This window comes from Cuculus canorus, chromosome 25 (assembly GCF_017976375.1).
Source record: "Cuculus canorus isolate bCucCan1 chromosome 25, bCucCan1.pri, whole genome shotgun sequence".
NCBI lineage: Eukaryota > Metazoa > Chordata > Aves > Cuculiformes > Cuculidae > Cuculus > Cuculus canorus.
Window position 1 is genome coordinate 1,212,845 of NC_071425.1, and position 17,680 is coordinate 1,230,524.

A 17,680-nucleotide genomic window follows, 5' to 3' on the forward strand; every position below is an offset into this window, starting at 1 on the left:
TCCTCTCACAGCGGCGCGCAGGGGGTGTGGCCACTATTAACCGCGCCCCCATTGACATCCAATAGGAAACGTCTGAACTCGCCCCCTCTCGTGAGTCCCCGCCCACAAGGCGTGGCGAATTCTAACCCCGCCCCCTCGCCACCAACCGCCAATAGGAAGCAGCAGAGCTTGCAGCCAATTGGAGGAGGAGGCGGGGGCGGAGCGTAGGACCCGGAAGTGGCGTCTGGGCGGCCCTTAAACATACAGGGGGACAGCGAGGGGCTTGGTGGGCTACATGGGGGGCACACTGGGGGGGGGCGGGGATTTGGGGGAGGACAGGGATTTGGGTCACTAGAAGGGCACTGGGGGGATGGAGGGACACGGCTGAGGGGACACCAGGGGACAGGGGGTGAGGGGACTCTGAGGTCAGGAGAGGACAGGGGCTCGGGGGACAGTGGGGGTGAGGATTTGGGGACATTGTGGAGACATAGAGGTGGACACAGTAGGGGTGGGGACTCGGGGACACTGGGGGACGAGAGCAGTGGGGACTGGAGGGACACGGGGGACACACAAGGATTTAGGGACATTGAGGAGACACTGGGGGGATCACAGCAAGGGCAGGGACTTAGGGACATGGGACAGGGAAGGTGGGGATGGGATATGTGAGTCTGGAGGATGGTGACAAGGGCTGGGAGATGTGCGGGCAAGGATGTAGGGACATTGTGGGGGCAGAGATTTGGGGACAAGTGACAGGGAGAGCGGGGTACAAGGACAGCTCCACAGCCAGGACTGTTCTCCTGCCGATAACGTCCATTCCCAGTGATGTTTGGGATTCCTGTAAACAAACCTTTCTGCCCTTCTTGCAGCGCTGCACTCGCACGGCGTGGGAGAGAAAGGACCCTCGGTGGCGCCGCATTGACCTCTGGCGACTAAATTTATTTAGCAAGGAAAGCTCCCGGCTGCCTCCAACCAGTTACAGTCAATAAAGTTGAACAGATGCGTCTGGTAACGCAGAAAAAAACCTTGGGCAGTTACAACTAAAAATAAAGTGGATTTGTTTAATTTAAAAGCTCAAAAATAACAAGCCATATGTATTTTTTTAAACATGTAGTAAACACAAAAGCAATATAATCTATGATACAATGTACACTGTACACAAGGGGTGGCACACGGCGGGAAAAGGGGCTGAAATTCCAAAGGGAACGCCGCCACGTCACTTGGAAACAGAAAAGTGGGGAGAAAGAAATCAGAGGAGAGAAAATAAACCTGTTTGGTGTTGGCAAAGAAACGTTAGAGGAGAGAAAAGGGGCAAGGAGAATTAAATAAAGATGGAAAAGCACTCGCGATCGACACACGGGGAGTGGGAATGGGAGCGTAAGGCAACGATCTCCATAGAAAAAAGGGACCTTCCAAAGGGAATAGAGATATTTATAGCTATTTATAGACTTTAAATATAAAGTAGGAATGTGCTGTGGAGCCTTTCCTGGCCCATTCCCTCCTTGCCTGGCTCCTGCGTGGCCGTCAGACGTCACTCTGGGCTCCGGGCCACCCCACGGGCCTGGGGGATCCGCAAGGCGGCTCAGCCCCTCGATAAGTGCTGCGTCCCAAGGGCTCCTCACTGCGCTGGGAACGTGGGAGAGCTGTGGCGTCGCGGGCCCTTGCAGGGTCTGTCCGTCTGTGCTGAGTGGGAGGCACGGAGCAGCCTCCGGCCCTACAAGTTCTTGGTGACCAGGTGGGTTTTATAGTGCTTTGTCAGGTGGTCGCTGCGCATGAAGCGTTTCTGGCACTGCGCACACTCGAAGCGCTTGTCGCCTGTGGGGAGGGCAGCAGCGGTCAAAGGGGCAGCACCATCCCCACCTGCTTTGTCCCCAGGTTCTCCAGACCCTTCCCAAGTTCTCCTGACACCCTCCAGGTTGTCCAGTCCCATCCCAGGTCCTCCAGATCCCCTCCAAGTTCACCAGACCCTTTCCAAGTTCTCCAGAGTTCCCCAGGTTCTCTAGGTCCTCCTCACATTGCCCCAACACCCCTCAGGTTCTCCAGTCCCTCCCCAGGTTCTCCAGTCCCTCCCAGTAACTCAGTGAAACCACAAGGACAGCGTGCAGTGGCCTCAAGACCATCCCACCCTGGCTCAGCACCCCCCTTGGCTCAGGAACCTCCAGGGACCAGGATCGGGGGCTGCCCTGGGAGGGCCGGGGCTGTGCTGTGGTGCTGAGCCACGTCCCGCAGGGCCACAGACCTGTATGCGTGCGAGCGTGCCGCTGCAGCTCGTCACTGCGTGTGAAGCGCTTCCCGCAGAAGACCCAGTTGCAGACAAAAGGCCGCTCGCCTGTGTGTAAGCGCACGTGAGCGCGCAGCAGCGAGGTCTTCCGGAAGGTTCTCCCACAATCTGGGATGTGGCAGATGTGCTTCTTCTTCCCCGGGTCTCCCAGCCTGTCGAGGAAAATCACAGAATCATGGAATACCCTGAGTTGGAAGGGACCCACAGGGATCATCGAGTGCAACTTGCACAGGACAACCCCAACATCCACACCATGAGGGCGTTGGCCGAATGCTTCTGGAATACTGTCAGGCTCGGCACTGTGACTGCTTCCCCGGGAGCTGTTCCAGGGCTTCACCACCCTCTGGGTGAAGAACTTCTCATAAAGTTCAATCTAATGTTCCTCTGGCATCTTCCTACCATTCCCTCACGTCCAGAGAGAAGAGCTCAGCGCCGGCTCCTCTTCTTGCCCTGGCGAGGAAGCTGGTGACTGTGATGAAGTCTCCCCTCGGTCTTCTCTTCCCCAGGCTGAACAGACCCAGGGACTTCAGATGCTCCTCACACGCTTCCCCTCCAAACCCTTCAATCCGTGCCCTACTCTGGATGCTCTCCAGCAGCTTTAGATCCTTTTTCTCCCAAACTGCCCCCAGTGCTCAAAGTTGGGCCACACCAGTGTGGAGCGGAGCGGGACAATCCCCTCCCTCGCCTGGCTGGTGATGCCATACTGGATGCCCCCCCAGGACATGACTGCCCCCTTGGTCGCCACGGTTCACCGCTGGCTCATGATCAACTTATCATCGACCGGGATTCCCAGATTCCTTTCCCCTGGGCTGCTCTCCAGCCTCTCGCTCCCAGGCTGTGACTCCCCATGCTTGGAGACAGGTGCTGGACCCACAGGGCTGCCCCTCTCCCGCTCCGTGCTCACCTCTTCTCTCCGTCCTTGCAGTTGGGGCAGGTACAGGCCATGCGCCGCCTCTTTTCCCCCGGCTGCATCTCTCCGGACAACGCCTGCTCCATCTGGAGCTGGATCTGGGTCGGGCTCAGGCCGCTGATCGTCACGTTGTTGCCGGACACGTTCTGCACAGTCAGCTGCTGCTGGCCTGCGGGGGAAAACAAGGGATTCAGGCTCTGCCTCTCCACCCCAGAGGGCCACATGCCAATGCCCAACGCCTCCGTCCATGCACACGTCCTGCTGAAAGCTTCCGGGAGCGGCCGGACAGAGGGAAAACCCCACGTGCGGGACGGGACACCCCGCATGCAGCCCTGGGGCAGTCCCCGCGCGGGGCTGAGAAGTCCCTTTTTTTTTTTTTTTCTGAATATACTGTGCGGTTTTTCAAAGTTTTCGGTTCGACCCTTCGGGGCGGGGAAATGACCAAAGAGGAAACAGAAAAGAAACTTTGAAAAAACGTGCAATATATTGACCAAAAAAAAAAAAAATGGGACTTACCCCGGGACCCTAAGGGCCGCTCCACGCAGGGGCGCTCACCGAGGCGGCAGCCCGGGCCTCGCACGGCACCCGGCAGCCGTGATGGGGGCTGGAAAGAAGAAGAGGGGGGGTCAGCGTCAGCAAGCGGGATCGCTGCTCGCGGGGCAGCAGGGAAAGAGGAGGAGTGGGATCTGATGGCAGAGTGAGGAAAGGATGGGATCAGGGATGCAGGCAAAGCAAAGGTGCCACATTCCTTGAGGGAAAACGCGAAGCCAAGGGCAAGGGCAGCACCACGAGGCACATGGATGCTCAGGAGGCGGATGCGTCCTGGCTGAACCCGGGCTGAGACCAGCGTGGTTCGTTTCACCCACAGGCAGCAGCCAGTGGGTCTCACCAGTCACCATCACAGCCGGGGCTGAAGCCAGGCCCCGTCACCCCTGTGGCACATTGCGGGCAGCTGAGCAGACAGCAGCGACATCTGCCCGTGGCATCTCCTGATGCTCACAGACCTACATGCAAAGCAGCAATTAAAAACCCCTTAAAAGCAATCTCAGCGAGGACAGCGGCTGCTGCGGAGCACGAAACCACACCAGCCTAAGTTTTATGCTGACAATGTTTAGTCAAGCCAGAAAGAACAGCTTCCAACTGCAAAACTGAGCTGGAACTCCTGCCGATTCTTGCCGAGAGAGAAACCACGGCACGGCAGCAGGTCTTTCTGGATCAGAACACAGATAAACTTTCCCTCAGACACAGCCTCCTCCCCCTCAGCTCACCGTGGGCTCGCGTGGCCCACACCACCGCGACTGGGCTGGGAAAGTTTGGGCAGGCGGGGAGGACAGAGCGGCTGCCAGGACGTGTCTGTCCCAACAGTGGGGAGATAAGACGGCGATGCAGGGGCAGACGTGCACAAGGGCTGTCTGCAGCTCCCAAACCACTCGGGCCACTGGCCAGGGCCATGTCTGGCTGCTTTTGGCTTAAGAAAGACATTTGTCGCATGGATGCGAGGGGCTGGGCTCACTCTCAGGGCATGGCGATCCCTCACTAGAGCTTAGAGAAGCACCTCTCCTGATTCGGCTCCTGGAAACCCAAACCAGCAGCGTTCACACCCAGCAGACGCAAGGTGTCCCAGCCCCACACCTGGGAAGCGCTACCTGTGGTAGGTGCTGCCAGCCCAGGGGAAGCCCCAGCGCTCCATGTGCCCCTGCCTGGCTCCGTCCCAGCTCTCCTGAGGACACAGGTCTCATCCCAAGGACCAGGACACCGCTGCAGAGTTCCGGAACACACAGAGCTTGTCTGGGCCCTCGGGCAGCCCCAGCCCCTGCGCTCCGACACGTCCTGCAGCTCAGCACAACCGCACAGGCGGCTGTCTCCGCTCACCGCCCTCCCTGAAACAGCTCACCAGGATGGGCTCGGGAACACCCATCAGAGCCACTTGAGGCCTCCTGGAGATAGAGAAGCTGATTGCATTTAATGATCAGCAACATTCAGCCTCAGGGTACGAGGGATCTGCTTACAAAGCTGCAACAGCCCAGCTGCAGAGCCGTGCTGCTAGTGCGGGGGGGTGGGGGTGTTTGTTCTGCCTACGCCCCTGCCCTGCCTGCTTGATGTCCTGCCTGTTTGATGTCCTGCCTGCATCCCTCCTTCTGTCCTGCCTGTGTCTTTCCTTCTGTCCTGCCTGTGTCTTTCCTTCTGTCCTGGCCACATCCTGCTGTCCCCCACAGCCCCGTCGCAGAGCGGGGCACAGCGCACCTCCAGTGTTGGTGATGGTGACTGGCACACCCTGGACTTGGACGCCGTTGATGTTGATGGTCTGCATGGCCTGTGCCGCGGCCGCCAGCTGAGCTGCGTTCAAGCTGATGATGCCTCCAGCGGGAGCGATCTTTGGCAGAGGGCGTTCCTTGCGTGTGGCTGGTTTCTTGTTGCTGCTTCCCGTGGTGGAGCTGCGGGACAATGGGCTGCTGCAAGAGGTCCCAGACGGAGCCACCGTCATGGTTGAGGCTTCCTGGAGCAGCACTGTCTGCAGCTCACCTGACGGTGTTTTGAAGTAGACCTGATGGGAGAAGGAAAGAGGAATGAGGAATGAGACCAGGCACTATCCCTGGGCAGAGACCTCTCCACCATGAGCCGCTCTCCCCACACAACTCAGGGACCTGGGCCTGGGATGAGCCAAAGAGCAGGAGGAGTTGCCCAAGCATCTGGAGACTCTCTGTGGGCCTCCTGAAGGTCCTGCCCTTCAGCAAGGAGCTGCTTTGGCCCTGCAGCCCGATTTCCAAAGGACACAGTCCTGTGGCTGTCAGGTCCATTCCCCCATCACCCTCCATCTTCCAGGACATCTTCTGGAGCAGGCTGGATTGTCTCAGCCCGAGATGGTGGCACAGCAGATGTTCCAATGACTGAGCTCCTACAGTTCCAGGAGGTGGCCAGCAAAAACGGCCTAATAACGACCTGCGGAGGGAACTGCTGCGCTCCCAACCCTTCTTAGACACCACAAGTGATGCCCAAACAGGAGGCCAAGCTGAAGATGTTTGGCATCCCCTTCAGCTTTTTAAAGACTCAGGAAATCATGGAACGGTTGGAAGAGATCTCAAAGATCATCCAGTTCCACCCCCTCCCATGGGCAGAGACACCTCCCACTGGATCAGGGGCCTCAAAGCCCCATCCAACCTGGCCTTGAACCCCTCCAGGGATGGGACACCCTGAGTAAGAGCTGCAAGGAGAAACAGGGCCCTCGCAGGAGAATGGAGGAGGTACCTGGGTAGGAGTGGGTTCCGTCGCCTGGATCTGAAAGTTCTGGGATGACTTTTGGGGGACGGTGGGGAGTGTGGCGGAGGCGGCCTGGACCACACGCAGGGCCTGCTGGGGGATCTGCACCACCTGTGGCTCCTGCTTGGGCTGCACCACCTGTACCTGCTGCACCACGGCCGGCTGGCCAGAGCCCGGGCTCTGCACGATAAGCAGGTTGCTGCCCGCCTGGATGATGTTCTCTGCTGTGGTCTCTATTAAGACCGTCTCCACCTGCTCGGTCACGGCCACAGCGGCCGGCTGGGTGGGTGACATGGCTTTCCTCCGAGTCTTTTTGCTGGCCTTTGAGGGACTCTCAGCAAGGATCTGAGCCTGTGTGCTCGGCTCCGTGGTGTTCACCAGGCTGTTCACGGGCAGGGTGAGAGTTACGTTGCTGCCGCTGGCCAACTTGACAACGTTGCTCGTGCCCTGCACTGGTGAAGCTCCACCCTTCTGTGCCGGCGCTGGTTTGATGGGCACGGGCTTGTGAGAGGAAGAGGAAGGGGTGAGGATCGCTTGGTTCGTGCCTGGAATAATCTGGATCTGGTTGGTGAGGTTGGGCTGGACCTGGATGGTCTGTCCACCCACGGCCTGGATCTGAGACACGGCTTGGTACTGGATGTTGCCGGAGGAGCGGGCGCCCTTGTTGATGACAGTTGGGTTCTGAATGGCAAAAACCAGCTGCCCACCAGGGTACGAGGTGCCGACCTGAGAGCCCTGGATGTGGAAGAGGTTCCCTTTCGACGACAGGATCCCAAAGCTGTTCTTACTGGAGCCCAGAGGGAGCGGGGCAGGTTTGATGGGGACGAGTTTGCGAGGTGTTGGTTGAGGAGGAGCAGGAGGAGTCACGGCAGCTTCTACGGCAGGGGGACCGATTTTGCTACATGTCGCTGCAAGGAGGGCGAGAGGAGACGGCTGGGAGTCCTGCAGAGCCAGGAGGGAGAGGGGCAAGTTAGAGACAGGGGCTCGTGCCAAACACCTGGAGATGGAGTCAGCGATGGAGAGAGTACTCGCTATCAAAAACAATCCAGTCCATGCTAATGAGACCCTTTATTAAGAGAACTGCTTAATTACCCACACCACACGTGCATTTAGCTCACCCTGGTCACACTGCTCCAGCCATTGGGATGGTGACTGCCTTTTAATCGTGTTCCTGCATTCTTACAGTCCCTGCAAAGCTGCAAACATCCTGCAAGTCTGCAGGTACCACACCCATTACGCACACCCAAGAGTGTGTATTTAATTCCACTTTAATTGCAAGACCACCGCGTGATATTGGTGCTAACCCAAGAGGTCCTTAAGGAAAACACACTGTGGTGAAGAGAAACAACACTCGGGACGAATCAGCATCGGGGCTGGCAACACATCCACAGCGCAGCTCCCCAGCCTGTCCTGCACAACCCTCCTCCTGACGCTGCGCTGCTGGCTATGGCGGAGGCAGGAGGGACTGAGGGGTGCAGTTTGCTGTCCCGCACCCCAGAACACGTCCCTCCGCTCCAGCGGGGAGCTGGGAGCCCCATCCGTGCTCACTTGGGCAGTGGAAGCAGCCGGCTGCAGGTATTCACTGGGGCTGACGGCAGCTGTTGCAGCCATGCTGTCTCTGGATCTGTGAGGAGGAAGCAGAGATGGAAGAGTAAGACCAGCAGCCAGAGCTGAGCTCACAGCTCCTTGGCGCACCCAGCCCAGTGCCCCAACACCCCCAGGGACTCTCCCGCTGTCCACTTCCATCGCCCAAAACCATCATACCTCACTCACAGACCCTCAGTGGGGGTTAGAAGGCCTGGAGAAACCTCATCACCCTTTCCCCGTGCTTCCCCTTCCTCGCCAGCAAAGGGAAACACCAGTTAAGGTGGGCAATCGGCTGCAGCCCTCGCTCGTTTGGCTGCAGCCTGGCCCAGCCTTAACCCACAGAGACCATCGCTGCCCTGCGGAGTGCCCCGCTTCAACACGGAGGCAGGCATGGCCAGACAGCAGACGGATTCCCAGTTCCCAGCTCACGCCGCCTCCCTGCTGCTTGTTTTCCTAACTTTGGGAATCCCAAAGGACAGAGCTTTCAGTACAGAAATGTGTTTTTCCAAGGCTGGAAAAACATTTTTTCCATTATTCTGGTATGTTGTTGGTGCTGAGTGTTTGTAAGTCATTATGAAATTAAAAGGGCACTGCGGGGATTGCTGGCCGGCAGCGGGACCTCAGGAGGCTGGGAAAATCAATCGGCAAGCGTGGAGGAGAGAGCAGGAGGCACAAGAAGGCAAGGAGCCACGGAGCCCTCAGCTTCAGTGGGATCTGTGCGCCAGGGAGAGGAGGGAGACAAAGTTATGGCAGAGGAGCCAGTCACTGAAGGGGCTCAGCAGGCACAGAGGGCACAGGGTGAGTGGCCGCGGCTCCTCCGAAAGCACGGTGGGAGCAGGGGATGGGGCAGAGCCACCCTGAGGGGCGGCTGTGAGGATGGGGTGACTCACGGCAACTATGGCTATGGTGCCTTCCTCTCCCAACGCTTTCCTTGGGTGTTTGACATCTCCAGATGCCACTCCTGCTGCCTCAAACACCGCAGAGCAAGAGCACTGAGGCTGCGGCTCCTCTTGCCAACGGGGTAGCTACAACAACTTCTTTCGAAAGGTTTAAGAAGACAGCCAAGCCAGGGGAATAGACTCCTAAATTCTCACAGTTTGCTAAACCTTTTGTTCTGGACTACAAAGACATTTCATCCTTGACATTTCCTTTGGCAAATCCCCAGTCACCCCCATCCAGCAGTCACTGTATGGCTCAATTGCTTGATAGTATTTGCCTGGACAAGGTGCCGGGGAGAACTTGTCTGAGCTCGAGCACTCTTTGTCACTGCTGTTGACAACGTCCTGGCTTCACATGGGGAATTACGGCCACCTGAGGAGCATGGATACTTGGGATTTACTCAGGGTGGCTCTGAAATGCAGCCTTGGCACGGGCAACCTGACGGGAAGCCAGTGCTGTGGTATTCAGAGAGGTTTGGACAGTGGGAGCAAGGGGAGCAACGATAAAGATAGGAAGCCCCAGATGGCTTGAAATGCGCCACTCCAGCCAAAAATGAACCGTTGTCTGAGCCGAGCGAGCGGCTTTTGGCTGCACACAGGGAGCGGGCAAGGACAGCACCCCAGGACTGCGGCAGAGCGCTGGTCTCTGGCTCCAAGCAGGAGAAGAGAAGATCTGGCACAGACAGAGCCACCATTCCATGGCCTCGTGCTCCTGCCTGGGGAGCTGTGGGAGATCCGGGGCTGGATGAGGGACCACACGGATGGGGAAAGCTACATGTGGGGTTTGTTTCAAAGGGAGGAAACTCTGCGCATCACGGACCAGCGTGGCACAACCTCAGCACATATCGCAACAGAGGCAACAGGCTGGGGACGATGGGGCAGCACCCAACCTCGGAGTCGGCAACCTTGGTCTGCCTGGGGCATCGCCCGCTGCCAGCACACGGCTGCAGGAGCCCGGCCAACAGGCACAGCCGTGTCGGGGACATAAAGGGGTGTGTTTTCTTTGGCACTGATGGTTGCGGGGATGGTGGGAGGCACACGCACTGGTGCTCTCCAGTGCAAGGGCCACTCGTTGCATCTTAATGCGGCTTAAAGCCAGGAGAAAAGTCCTCAAGGTAACTGGGATGCAGCCAACACTTGTACAAAACCGGGACGAGTGCACTAAGCTCCCCCGCCTCCCCTCGGAGCCCCTCGGCACAGACCCTGCCGGGCACCTCCTCCCTGGGAACCCAAAGCTTTTTCCCAAACAGAAAGCCGCTAAGAAATGGAGTGATTGGGCCCTGGGCCAAGTCACCAAGGAGCCCGCTTTCCAATGGCAGGCAGCTCGTCCCTTGCCACGCTCCACAGCTCCTCTCCAGGCTCCCTCCCAGCCCGACAGAGCACATAAATCCCTGGGAAGAGTCAGGTCAGCATTGCATGGAAATGACTGGCCTTGTTCCTCAACAAGAAGCATCCATTCCCTTGGAGCCACTCGCTGTGGCAACCTCACAGAGACAAAAGCCTTGGAAGCTCACACCCAGCAAGCCGGCCTGCGATAAAAGGCCGCGTTCTTCCCGGAAAGCCGGGAGCTTGTATGGCTGCCGGAGTCCAGCGGCTGCGCCCTCCCTTTCGGCAGAATTAGGGCACTGCTGAGGATTAACAGCCCTGACTACGAGTAAGAGCAATGCTGTGCTGGCCACAGCGAGACGAACCAGGAGAGATCCCATTAGCCCAGAAAAATAAATAAGGATAATGACCAGGGAGAAGCCCTGCGTTGGCGCGGTCGCACTGTGATCCCTCTGTGAGTTTCTCACTCGTACGATTCACGCCCGAGTCCAGCAGCAACAGTTTCACATCCCGAGGGTGTGAACCAAGCTGGTACCGAAAAGCCCAGCTTTGCTATCCACGTGTCAGAATCACAGAATCATGGAATGGTTTGGGTGAGAAGGGACCTCAAAGCCCATCCAGCCCCATCTCCGCCATGGGCAGGGACACCTCCCACTGGATCAGGGGCTCCAAGCCCCATCCAACCTGGCCTGGAACCCCTCCAGAGATGGGGCAGCCACACCGCTCTGGGCAACCTGGGCCAGGGCCTCCCCACCCTCACAGGGAAACATTTCTCCCTAAGATCTCATCTCAACCTCCCCTCTTTCAGCTGAAAACCGTTCTCCTCATCCTATCCCTGCCCTCCCTGATAAACTCCAGAACTGGGAGCAGGACCTTCACTGCCTGCTGGGAATATTTTTGGATCTGCCCTGCGGGATGCAGACTCTTCTAAGAGGTAGGAGCTCCCCTCCAGCATCCTCTCCCCCTGTAAAAGGACAAAGCAACTAAATCCACTATGATTTCTGGCTCCAGTTCCTCCAACAAGCACAATCGGGATCATTCCTGCCCCTACACACATGGACCTTGTGCCCCAACCAATCCAGGTGCCCCAAGAGTGCTTCCAGGTGCTCCTGGAGCCCACCATGAGCTCACGGCACAGGGAAATAAAGTCCCCAGGAGCCCTTGGAGCCCACCATAAGCTCATGGCACAGGGAAATAAAGTCCCCGGGACTGGAGCGATGGAGCTGTAGGAAGAGAAAACTTACCAACCGCGCCGGCGCATGAGGCCCCATGTCCAGCCGGAGGGAACGCCTGCTAGCAGCCAGCTGGACACTCACACCAGCACGATTGGTAGGTTTGCTCAGAGGCCGCTCCGTCGCTTTGCACAAGAATTTATTTACTTTGGAATCTGTGCCTTTATCTTCAATATTCTACAAGAGATACAAAGGGGAGAGATGTTTTTTTTTCCCCTTCCCAACCAGGACAAGCCTTTCTCCTCAGGGAGCTGCAGATCAATACTTCCAGCTCAGTCGAGGAGTCTGGAACAGAGGCAAAAGTGGCCGAGAAAGTGACTGCCAGCCCTCACAGCCACAACCACCACCCTGTCCTGCAGCTCAAGCCACACGGGTGCTTCTGCACAGCTACAAAAGTCCCTTTTTGGGGGTCTGGAAAACTTTCGTGTCATTTAGACCACGATTTCAAGTCCTGTCACCACTCAAGTCCAGACTGGATGAGGTCGGATGGGCTTTAAGCAACCAGATCCAGTGGGAAGGTTCTCTGCCCTCAGCAGGGGGGTAGAACTGGATGGGCTTTGAGGTCCCTTCCAACCCAAACCATTTCATGATTCCATGATATCCTCGTCACCTCCTCACAGCCCTCACAGGGCTGGAGCTATCAATCAGTCCAGGCATTCCAGCCTCTGCTCCCCAAAATACTCTTCCTGTCTCCCCCACTGATCTTTTTATGGGGGTGTGGAGCGGGGTGAGCGTGATCCTAAATTCCAGCACTAGGTTTAAGACCATGGACGCACCCAATCTGCGGTTTTAATTAGTGCCTTGACCCTGAAGGTGAATCGGAGTTCCCTGAAACCCATGAAAGACCTCAGCGACAGCAAAAAAAACCCAAACCATTCAGGATTATAAAGCAGAGTCAGAGGGGAATAAAACAAGCTGGTGGCAGTGGCTCTGTTTGTTTGCCGAGATCATAAGAAGTGTTCAAAAAGGAGCTCAAACGCCCCCGGATTTGCATATTAACAGCAGGAAATGAAACGGTGCCTTAGAATGGACCGGTTTCTGGTGGGGTTTTTAGCTCCCGGTCTGGCTCCTGTGACAGCACTGCTGTCATCAGGGTTTGCTTTATCCCACCTTGATGCCAAAGGGAAATTCCCTTTGCTTCAGCTGCTTTTAAGGAGGAGGAAGAGGAGAAGCAGGAGGAAGAAAGAAGAGGGAAACCAGAGAGCCAGGAGGAGGCACAGGCACCCTGCGGACAGACCGAGCGCCTCCTCGCTCTGCGCAAGCACGGAAGGGGAGGTTTTGGGCCGTTTTGGGACGCGGGAGAAGCAGATTGTGCAGCCACAGTGGAAACTTCCAGCAGCCCCAGCCTGTGGCTCCCTGAGCGCCAGAACCCTGCTCTGCTGGGACAGCGATGCCAACCGTGGCCCTCGGCCCCTGCCCTGGGATGGCGCCGCCAGCTCTGCACAGCCCCACACTGCCCGTTCCCGAGGGAAAGGGGGCAAATCCCTCCCTGTGATCCGGGAGCTGGGCCGGGATGGGGCTGAGATGCCCTGTCCCCACGCAGTGCTCTCTAAACACCACAGAACTCCCTCCCCACCTGCAGCCCCCCCAAATGCCACAGAGCCCCCCAGCTTCCCAAAACACCACAGAAACCCCATTCCACCTCCTTCCACCCCCTCAGCCCCACAAAGCGCCCCTAAACATCACAGAACCCCCTCCTCATCTACCCTCATCTCCCAGAAACCACTCCAAACACCCTGCTCCCCCCCAGCCCCAAGCAGCCCCCACTAAACACCACAGAACCCCCTCCGCGACCTCTCCCAGCCCCAGACATCCCTAAACACTGTGAACCCCCACCCCTGCACACCCACCCTACTCCAGCACCTCCCACTAAACACCACGGAAGACCCTCCCCGTCTCCCCACACACCCCTAAACATCATATACTCCCTCCTCACCCACCCTGCTCCCAGCCAGCCCCCCCTAAACACCACAGAACGCCCTCCCCACCTCCACACACACCCCTAGACCCCCCTAAACACCGTGAATGCCCCTCCTCACATCCTCTCACATGCCCAAACACCCCGAAACACAGCGAATCCCCCTCTCCACCACTCTCCCCCACACAGCTCCCCCTAAACACCACAGAACGCTCTCGCCCAAACACTCCCAGACGCCCCTAAACACCACAGAACCCCCTCCCCACACCCCCAGACGCCCCTAAACACCACAGAACCCCCTCCCCACACCCCCAGACACCCCTAAACACCACAGAACCCCCTCCCCACACCTTTAGACTCCCCTAAACACAGAACCCCCTCCCCACACCTCTAGACTCCCCTAAACACGACAGAACCCCTTCCCCACACACCCCCTGACACCCCTGAACACCATGAAATCCTCTCCCCGCCACCCTGCTCACACGCAGCCCCCCCTAAACACCACAGAACCCCCTCCTCGCCCGCCCCTAAACACTGCGCCCCCCCCCCCCGGCTCCTCCCCCCCCGCCGTGGCGGCCCCGGGGGGCGGGCACAGGCCGCGGCCCCGCCCCCGCCCGGCCCGAGGCCCCGGAAGCGCCGCCCGCGCCCAGCCCGGGGAGGGCGGGGCCCCGCAGCCCACACGCCCCTTCCGGTGCCGGTCCCGGCGCCGTTGCCACCCCCTATTCCCGCCCCGAGCCCGCACAAACCGGCGGCGGCGGCGGCGGCTGCGACCCCGTCACGGCGCCATCTTCCTCCTCCGGGGCCGCCCGGGCACCGCCCTGCTTGCCCCGCCCCCTGGGAGATGTCTGGGCCAATCGCCTCGCTGCTAGCGGGTCGTCAGCCAATCAGCGGCGGGGCGGGGTTTGATTGACATCTAGACTGACCAATAGAGCTCGTGACAGAGCGGCGCCTCCGCCAATGGGCGCACGTCTCCCGGGTGACAGACGGGACCCAATGGGAGGGCAGGTTTACGGTTGACAGCGCAGGTGACCAATGACAACAAGCCCCGCCCACCGCCTGCCGATAATCGCTTGACAGCACCGGGGGGCGGGGGGAGGTGGACTTCCTTGTGGGCGGGGCCAACCCAAACAGCGCCTTCTTATTGGTCAAGAGCTTTTGATTGACGTCCCTTTAACCCAATGGAAGGCGTGCTCCATCCAGCCACGTTTATGATTGGCCGCGCGCCTTTGGGGGCGGGGCTAAAGCTGTGCGTCGCCGGGGGGACCCTCCCGTCCTTCCCTCGGGGGGCCACCGGGGTCCCAGCGCCCATGGGGCGGGGGAGTCGCCAGTGCTGCCCCCCAACAAGGTCTGGGGGGGGTCGTTGGGCTCCGTGGCTCAGCCCAGCCCGGGATACACCCCCCTCCCCTCATGGGGAAACTGAGGCACCATGGGGACACCCCATCCCATCGGGGGGTCCCGGTAGAAGCAGCGTGGGGCAGCTCTTCCCCCCCAGCCCTGCACTCCTGGGGGACAGCCACCCCAAATCGGCTCCTGAAGGACCCCCCCAGCCCTGCGGGTGGGGGTACTCGGGGGGGGGGGGGGCGCTAGAAGGGACTGGGGAGGTCAGAAGGCGTTGGGGTGCCAGAGGGGGTTGGCGTGCCAGAGGAGGTTGGGGTCCGCAGCCTCTTTGCAGGGCTCGGGGGGTGTGGGGGGCTTATGGTACTTGGGGGCGCTTGGGTTCTGTGCCCCATGGGAGGGGTTGAGGGTTGTCAGGTGCGCATTCGGGTCCTCAGCCCCCTTGCAAGAGCTGGGGTGATGACGTCTGATGATGGACTGGGGGGGGTCTCTCGTGTTTCCTGACCCTGTGATGAGCTGGGGGGTCCCTGGTGCCTCTCGCCCCCCTGACCCCATGATGGACTGGGGGGGTCCCTCATGTCCCCCAACCCCATGATGGACTGGGGGGGGTCCCTCATGTCCCCCAACCCCATGATGGACTGGGGGTGTCCCTCATGTCCCCCAACCCCATGATGGACTGGGGGGGTCCCTCATGTCCCCCAACCCCATGATGGACTGGGGGGGTCCCTCATATCCCCCGACCCCATGATGGACTGAGAGGGTCCCTCATGTCCCCCGACCCCATGATGGACAGGGGTTCTCTGATGTCCCCTAACCCCATGATGGACTGAGGGGGTTCCCTGATGTCCCCTAACCCCATGATGGACTGGGGGGTCCCTCATGCCCCCTAACCCCATGATGCACTGAGGGGGTTCCCTGATGCCCCCTGACCCCGTGATGGACTGGGGGGGTTCCCTGATGCCCCCTAACCCCATGATGCACTGGGGGGGTTCCTGATGCCCCCTAACCCCATGATGGTCTGGGGGGGGTTGCCTGATGCCCCCTAACCCCATGATGGACTGGGGGGGTCCCTCATGCCCCCGACCCCATGATGCACTGGGGGTTCCCTGGTGTCCCTCGACCCCATGATGCACTGAGGGGGTTCCCTGATGCCCCCTAACCCCATGATGGTCTGGGGGGTCCCCTGGCAGCTCTGGATCGGGGGTCCCTGCTGCCCCCCTGACCCCATAAGAGGCTGGGGGGGGGGGTCCCCCCGGTGCCTCCCGCCCCCCTGCCCCCTGCCAGCCCCCCCAGCCCCGGGGTGCCCAGCTGGCTCCAGCCCCCACGGGACCAGAACCTCCCACTGGAGCCAAATAATTGCTCGGTGCTTTGTTGTGCAGTGTCTATGGCCGCGGGGCCTTCATTTGTGGGAACTTGCTGTGGCGAGTGCCTCCCTTTTAATTACCTCCCCTCCTCACGCTCCTGCTTACTCACCGCCTGGCAGCGGCGCCTCGACCCCCGCCCCGGCCCCCCGGCCCCGAGAGAGGGGTCCTGCCTCTGGGTCTGGGGGTGTCGGTGCCCTCTGAGAGCGCTGGGAACGCCTTGGTCCACGTCCCGCCGTGGGGCACGGGCTGGCCGGGATCCCGCCGTGGGGCGCAGGTGGATGAGGAGCGAAGGGGAGACGTGGGGAGGCGAAGGGGAGCGATGGGGAGCGATGGGGAGCGATGGGGAGCAAAGGGGAGCAATGGGGAGCGATGGAGAGCGATGGGGAGCAAAGGGGAGTAATGGGGAACGAAGGGGAGTGAAAGGGAGCAATGATGGGGAGCGAAAGGGAGTGATGGGGAGCGATGGGGAGCAAAGGGGAGCGATGGGGACCAAAGGGAGCGTTGGGGAGCAATGGGGAGCAATGATGGGGAGCAAAGGAGAGTGAAGGGGAGCAAAGGGGAGCAATGGGGAGCAAAAGGGGAGCAAAAGGGAGCAATGGGGAGCAAAGGGGAATAATGGGGAGCAAAAGGGAGCAATGATGGGGAGCGAAGGAGAGTGAAAGGGAGCGTTGGGGAGCAAAGGGGAGCAAAAGAGAGCAATGGGGAGCGATGGGGAGTGATGGGGAGCAAAGGGGAGCAAAAGAGAGCAATGGGGAGCGATGGGGGGTGGTGGGGAGCAAAGGGGAGCAAAAGAGAGCAATGGGGAGCGATGGGGAGTGATGGGGAGCAAAGGAGAGCAAAAGAGAGCAATGATGGGAAGCGAAGGGGAGCAAAAGGGCAAAAAGGAGCAAAAGAGAGCGATGGGGAGCAAAAGGGAGTGATGGGGGGCAAAGGTGAGTGAAAGGGAGAGATGTGGAGTGATGGGAGGCACAGGGGAGTGAAAGGGAGTGATGGGGAGCAAAGGGGAGTGATGGGGGGCGAAGGGGAGTGAAGGGGAGTGATGGGGGGCAAAAGGGAGTGATGGGGGGTGAAGGGGAGCACAAGGAAGCCATGGGGAGGGATGGGGCTGGGCGCCCAGCAGGGTCCCCTGGGACCCAGCTCCAGCCAAGCTCGTAAAGGCTTTGGGAGGCATCGACGCTCCCAACGCCGGCGTCGTCTTCCGCGTGGGCACGGGGATGCGCACGTGTGGATGCGGCTACACCGTGGCACTGTCGGCTCTGGACCCTGTTTTTCACTCCATTTCTCACCCCACAGGCCCGGAGTGGGACCCCCAGAGCCAAGGGAGCGCTGGGATTCCCAGCCGGCATCACTGCACCCACAGAGGGGACCCCAATGTGGGTCTAACTCGGGGGGGGGGGGGGGCTTGGGGTGGGGATGTGTGGGGCAGAGCTGCTGGGCACCCCGACCCTTGCGGGGGGGGCTGGGGTCACAAATGCCCTCAAGCACCCAGTGTGGGATCCTCAGGGGATCTGGAGCTGCACCCAAGCCTTGTGGGGGCGAGGGGAGCGGGTCCAGC

The 17,680-nt window shown here is 59.7% G+C and overlaps 1 protein-coding gene across 3 annotated transcripts; it reads right to left on the reverse strand.

Moving 5' to 3' along the window:
• Positions 1 to 599: 599 nt before the first annotated feature.
• On the reverse strand, positions 600 to 14,253 carry SP2 (Sp2 transcription factor). 3 transcript variants are annotated; one of them, XM_054088528.1, is made up of 8 exons: positions 14,173 to 14,246; positions 11,521 to 11,685; positions 7,974 to 8,049; positions 6,414 to 7,367; positions 5,412 to 5,712; positions 3,162 to 3,336; positions 2,216 to 2,409; positions 600 to 1,791 (listed from the first exon to the last, which is right to left on the reverse strand). In XM_054088528.1, the coding sequence occupies exons 3-8, from the start codon at positions 8,034 to 8,036 to the stop codon at positions 1,691 to 1,693; spliced, it is 1,788 nt and encodes a 595-aa protein (XP_053944503.1). In that variant the 5' UTR covers positions 8,037 to 8,049; positions 11,521 to 11,685; positions 14,173 to 14,246; the 3' UTR covers positions 600 to 1,690. The 3 variants fall into 3 exon arrangements, with proteins under 3 accessions (XP_053944503.1, XP_053944504.1, XP_053944502.1); XM_054088529.1 differs by lacking the exons at positions 11,521 to 11,685; positions 14,173 to 14,246 and adding an exon at positions 8,903 to 11,501; XM_054088527.1 differs by lacking the exon at positions 11,521 to 11,685 and having other exon boundaries at positions 601 to 1,791; positions 14,173 to 14,253.
• Between the last annotated feature and the right edge of the window lie 3,427 nt (positions 14,254 to 17,680).

Excerpts from the sequence above, each read along its gene's own strand:
- SP2 (XM_054088528.1), bottom strand. The coding sequence starts at position 8,036 with ATGGCTGCAACAGCTGCCGTCAGCCCCAGTGAATACCTGCAGCCGGCT. Across the intron at positions 3,337-5,411 it reads CACCATCACCAACACTGGAG|GCCAGCAGCAGCTGACTGTG; the intron begins GTGCGCTGTGCC and ends TTTCCCCCGCAG. Across the intron at positions 2,410-3,161 it reads TGCAAGGACGGAGAGAAGAG|GCTGGGAGACCCGGGGAAGA; the intron begins GTGAGCACGGAG and ends TTTCCTCGACAG.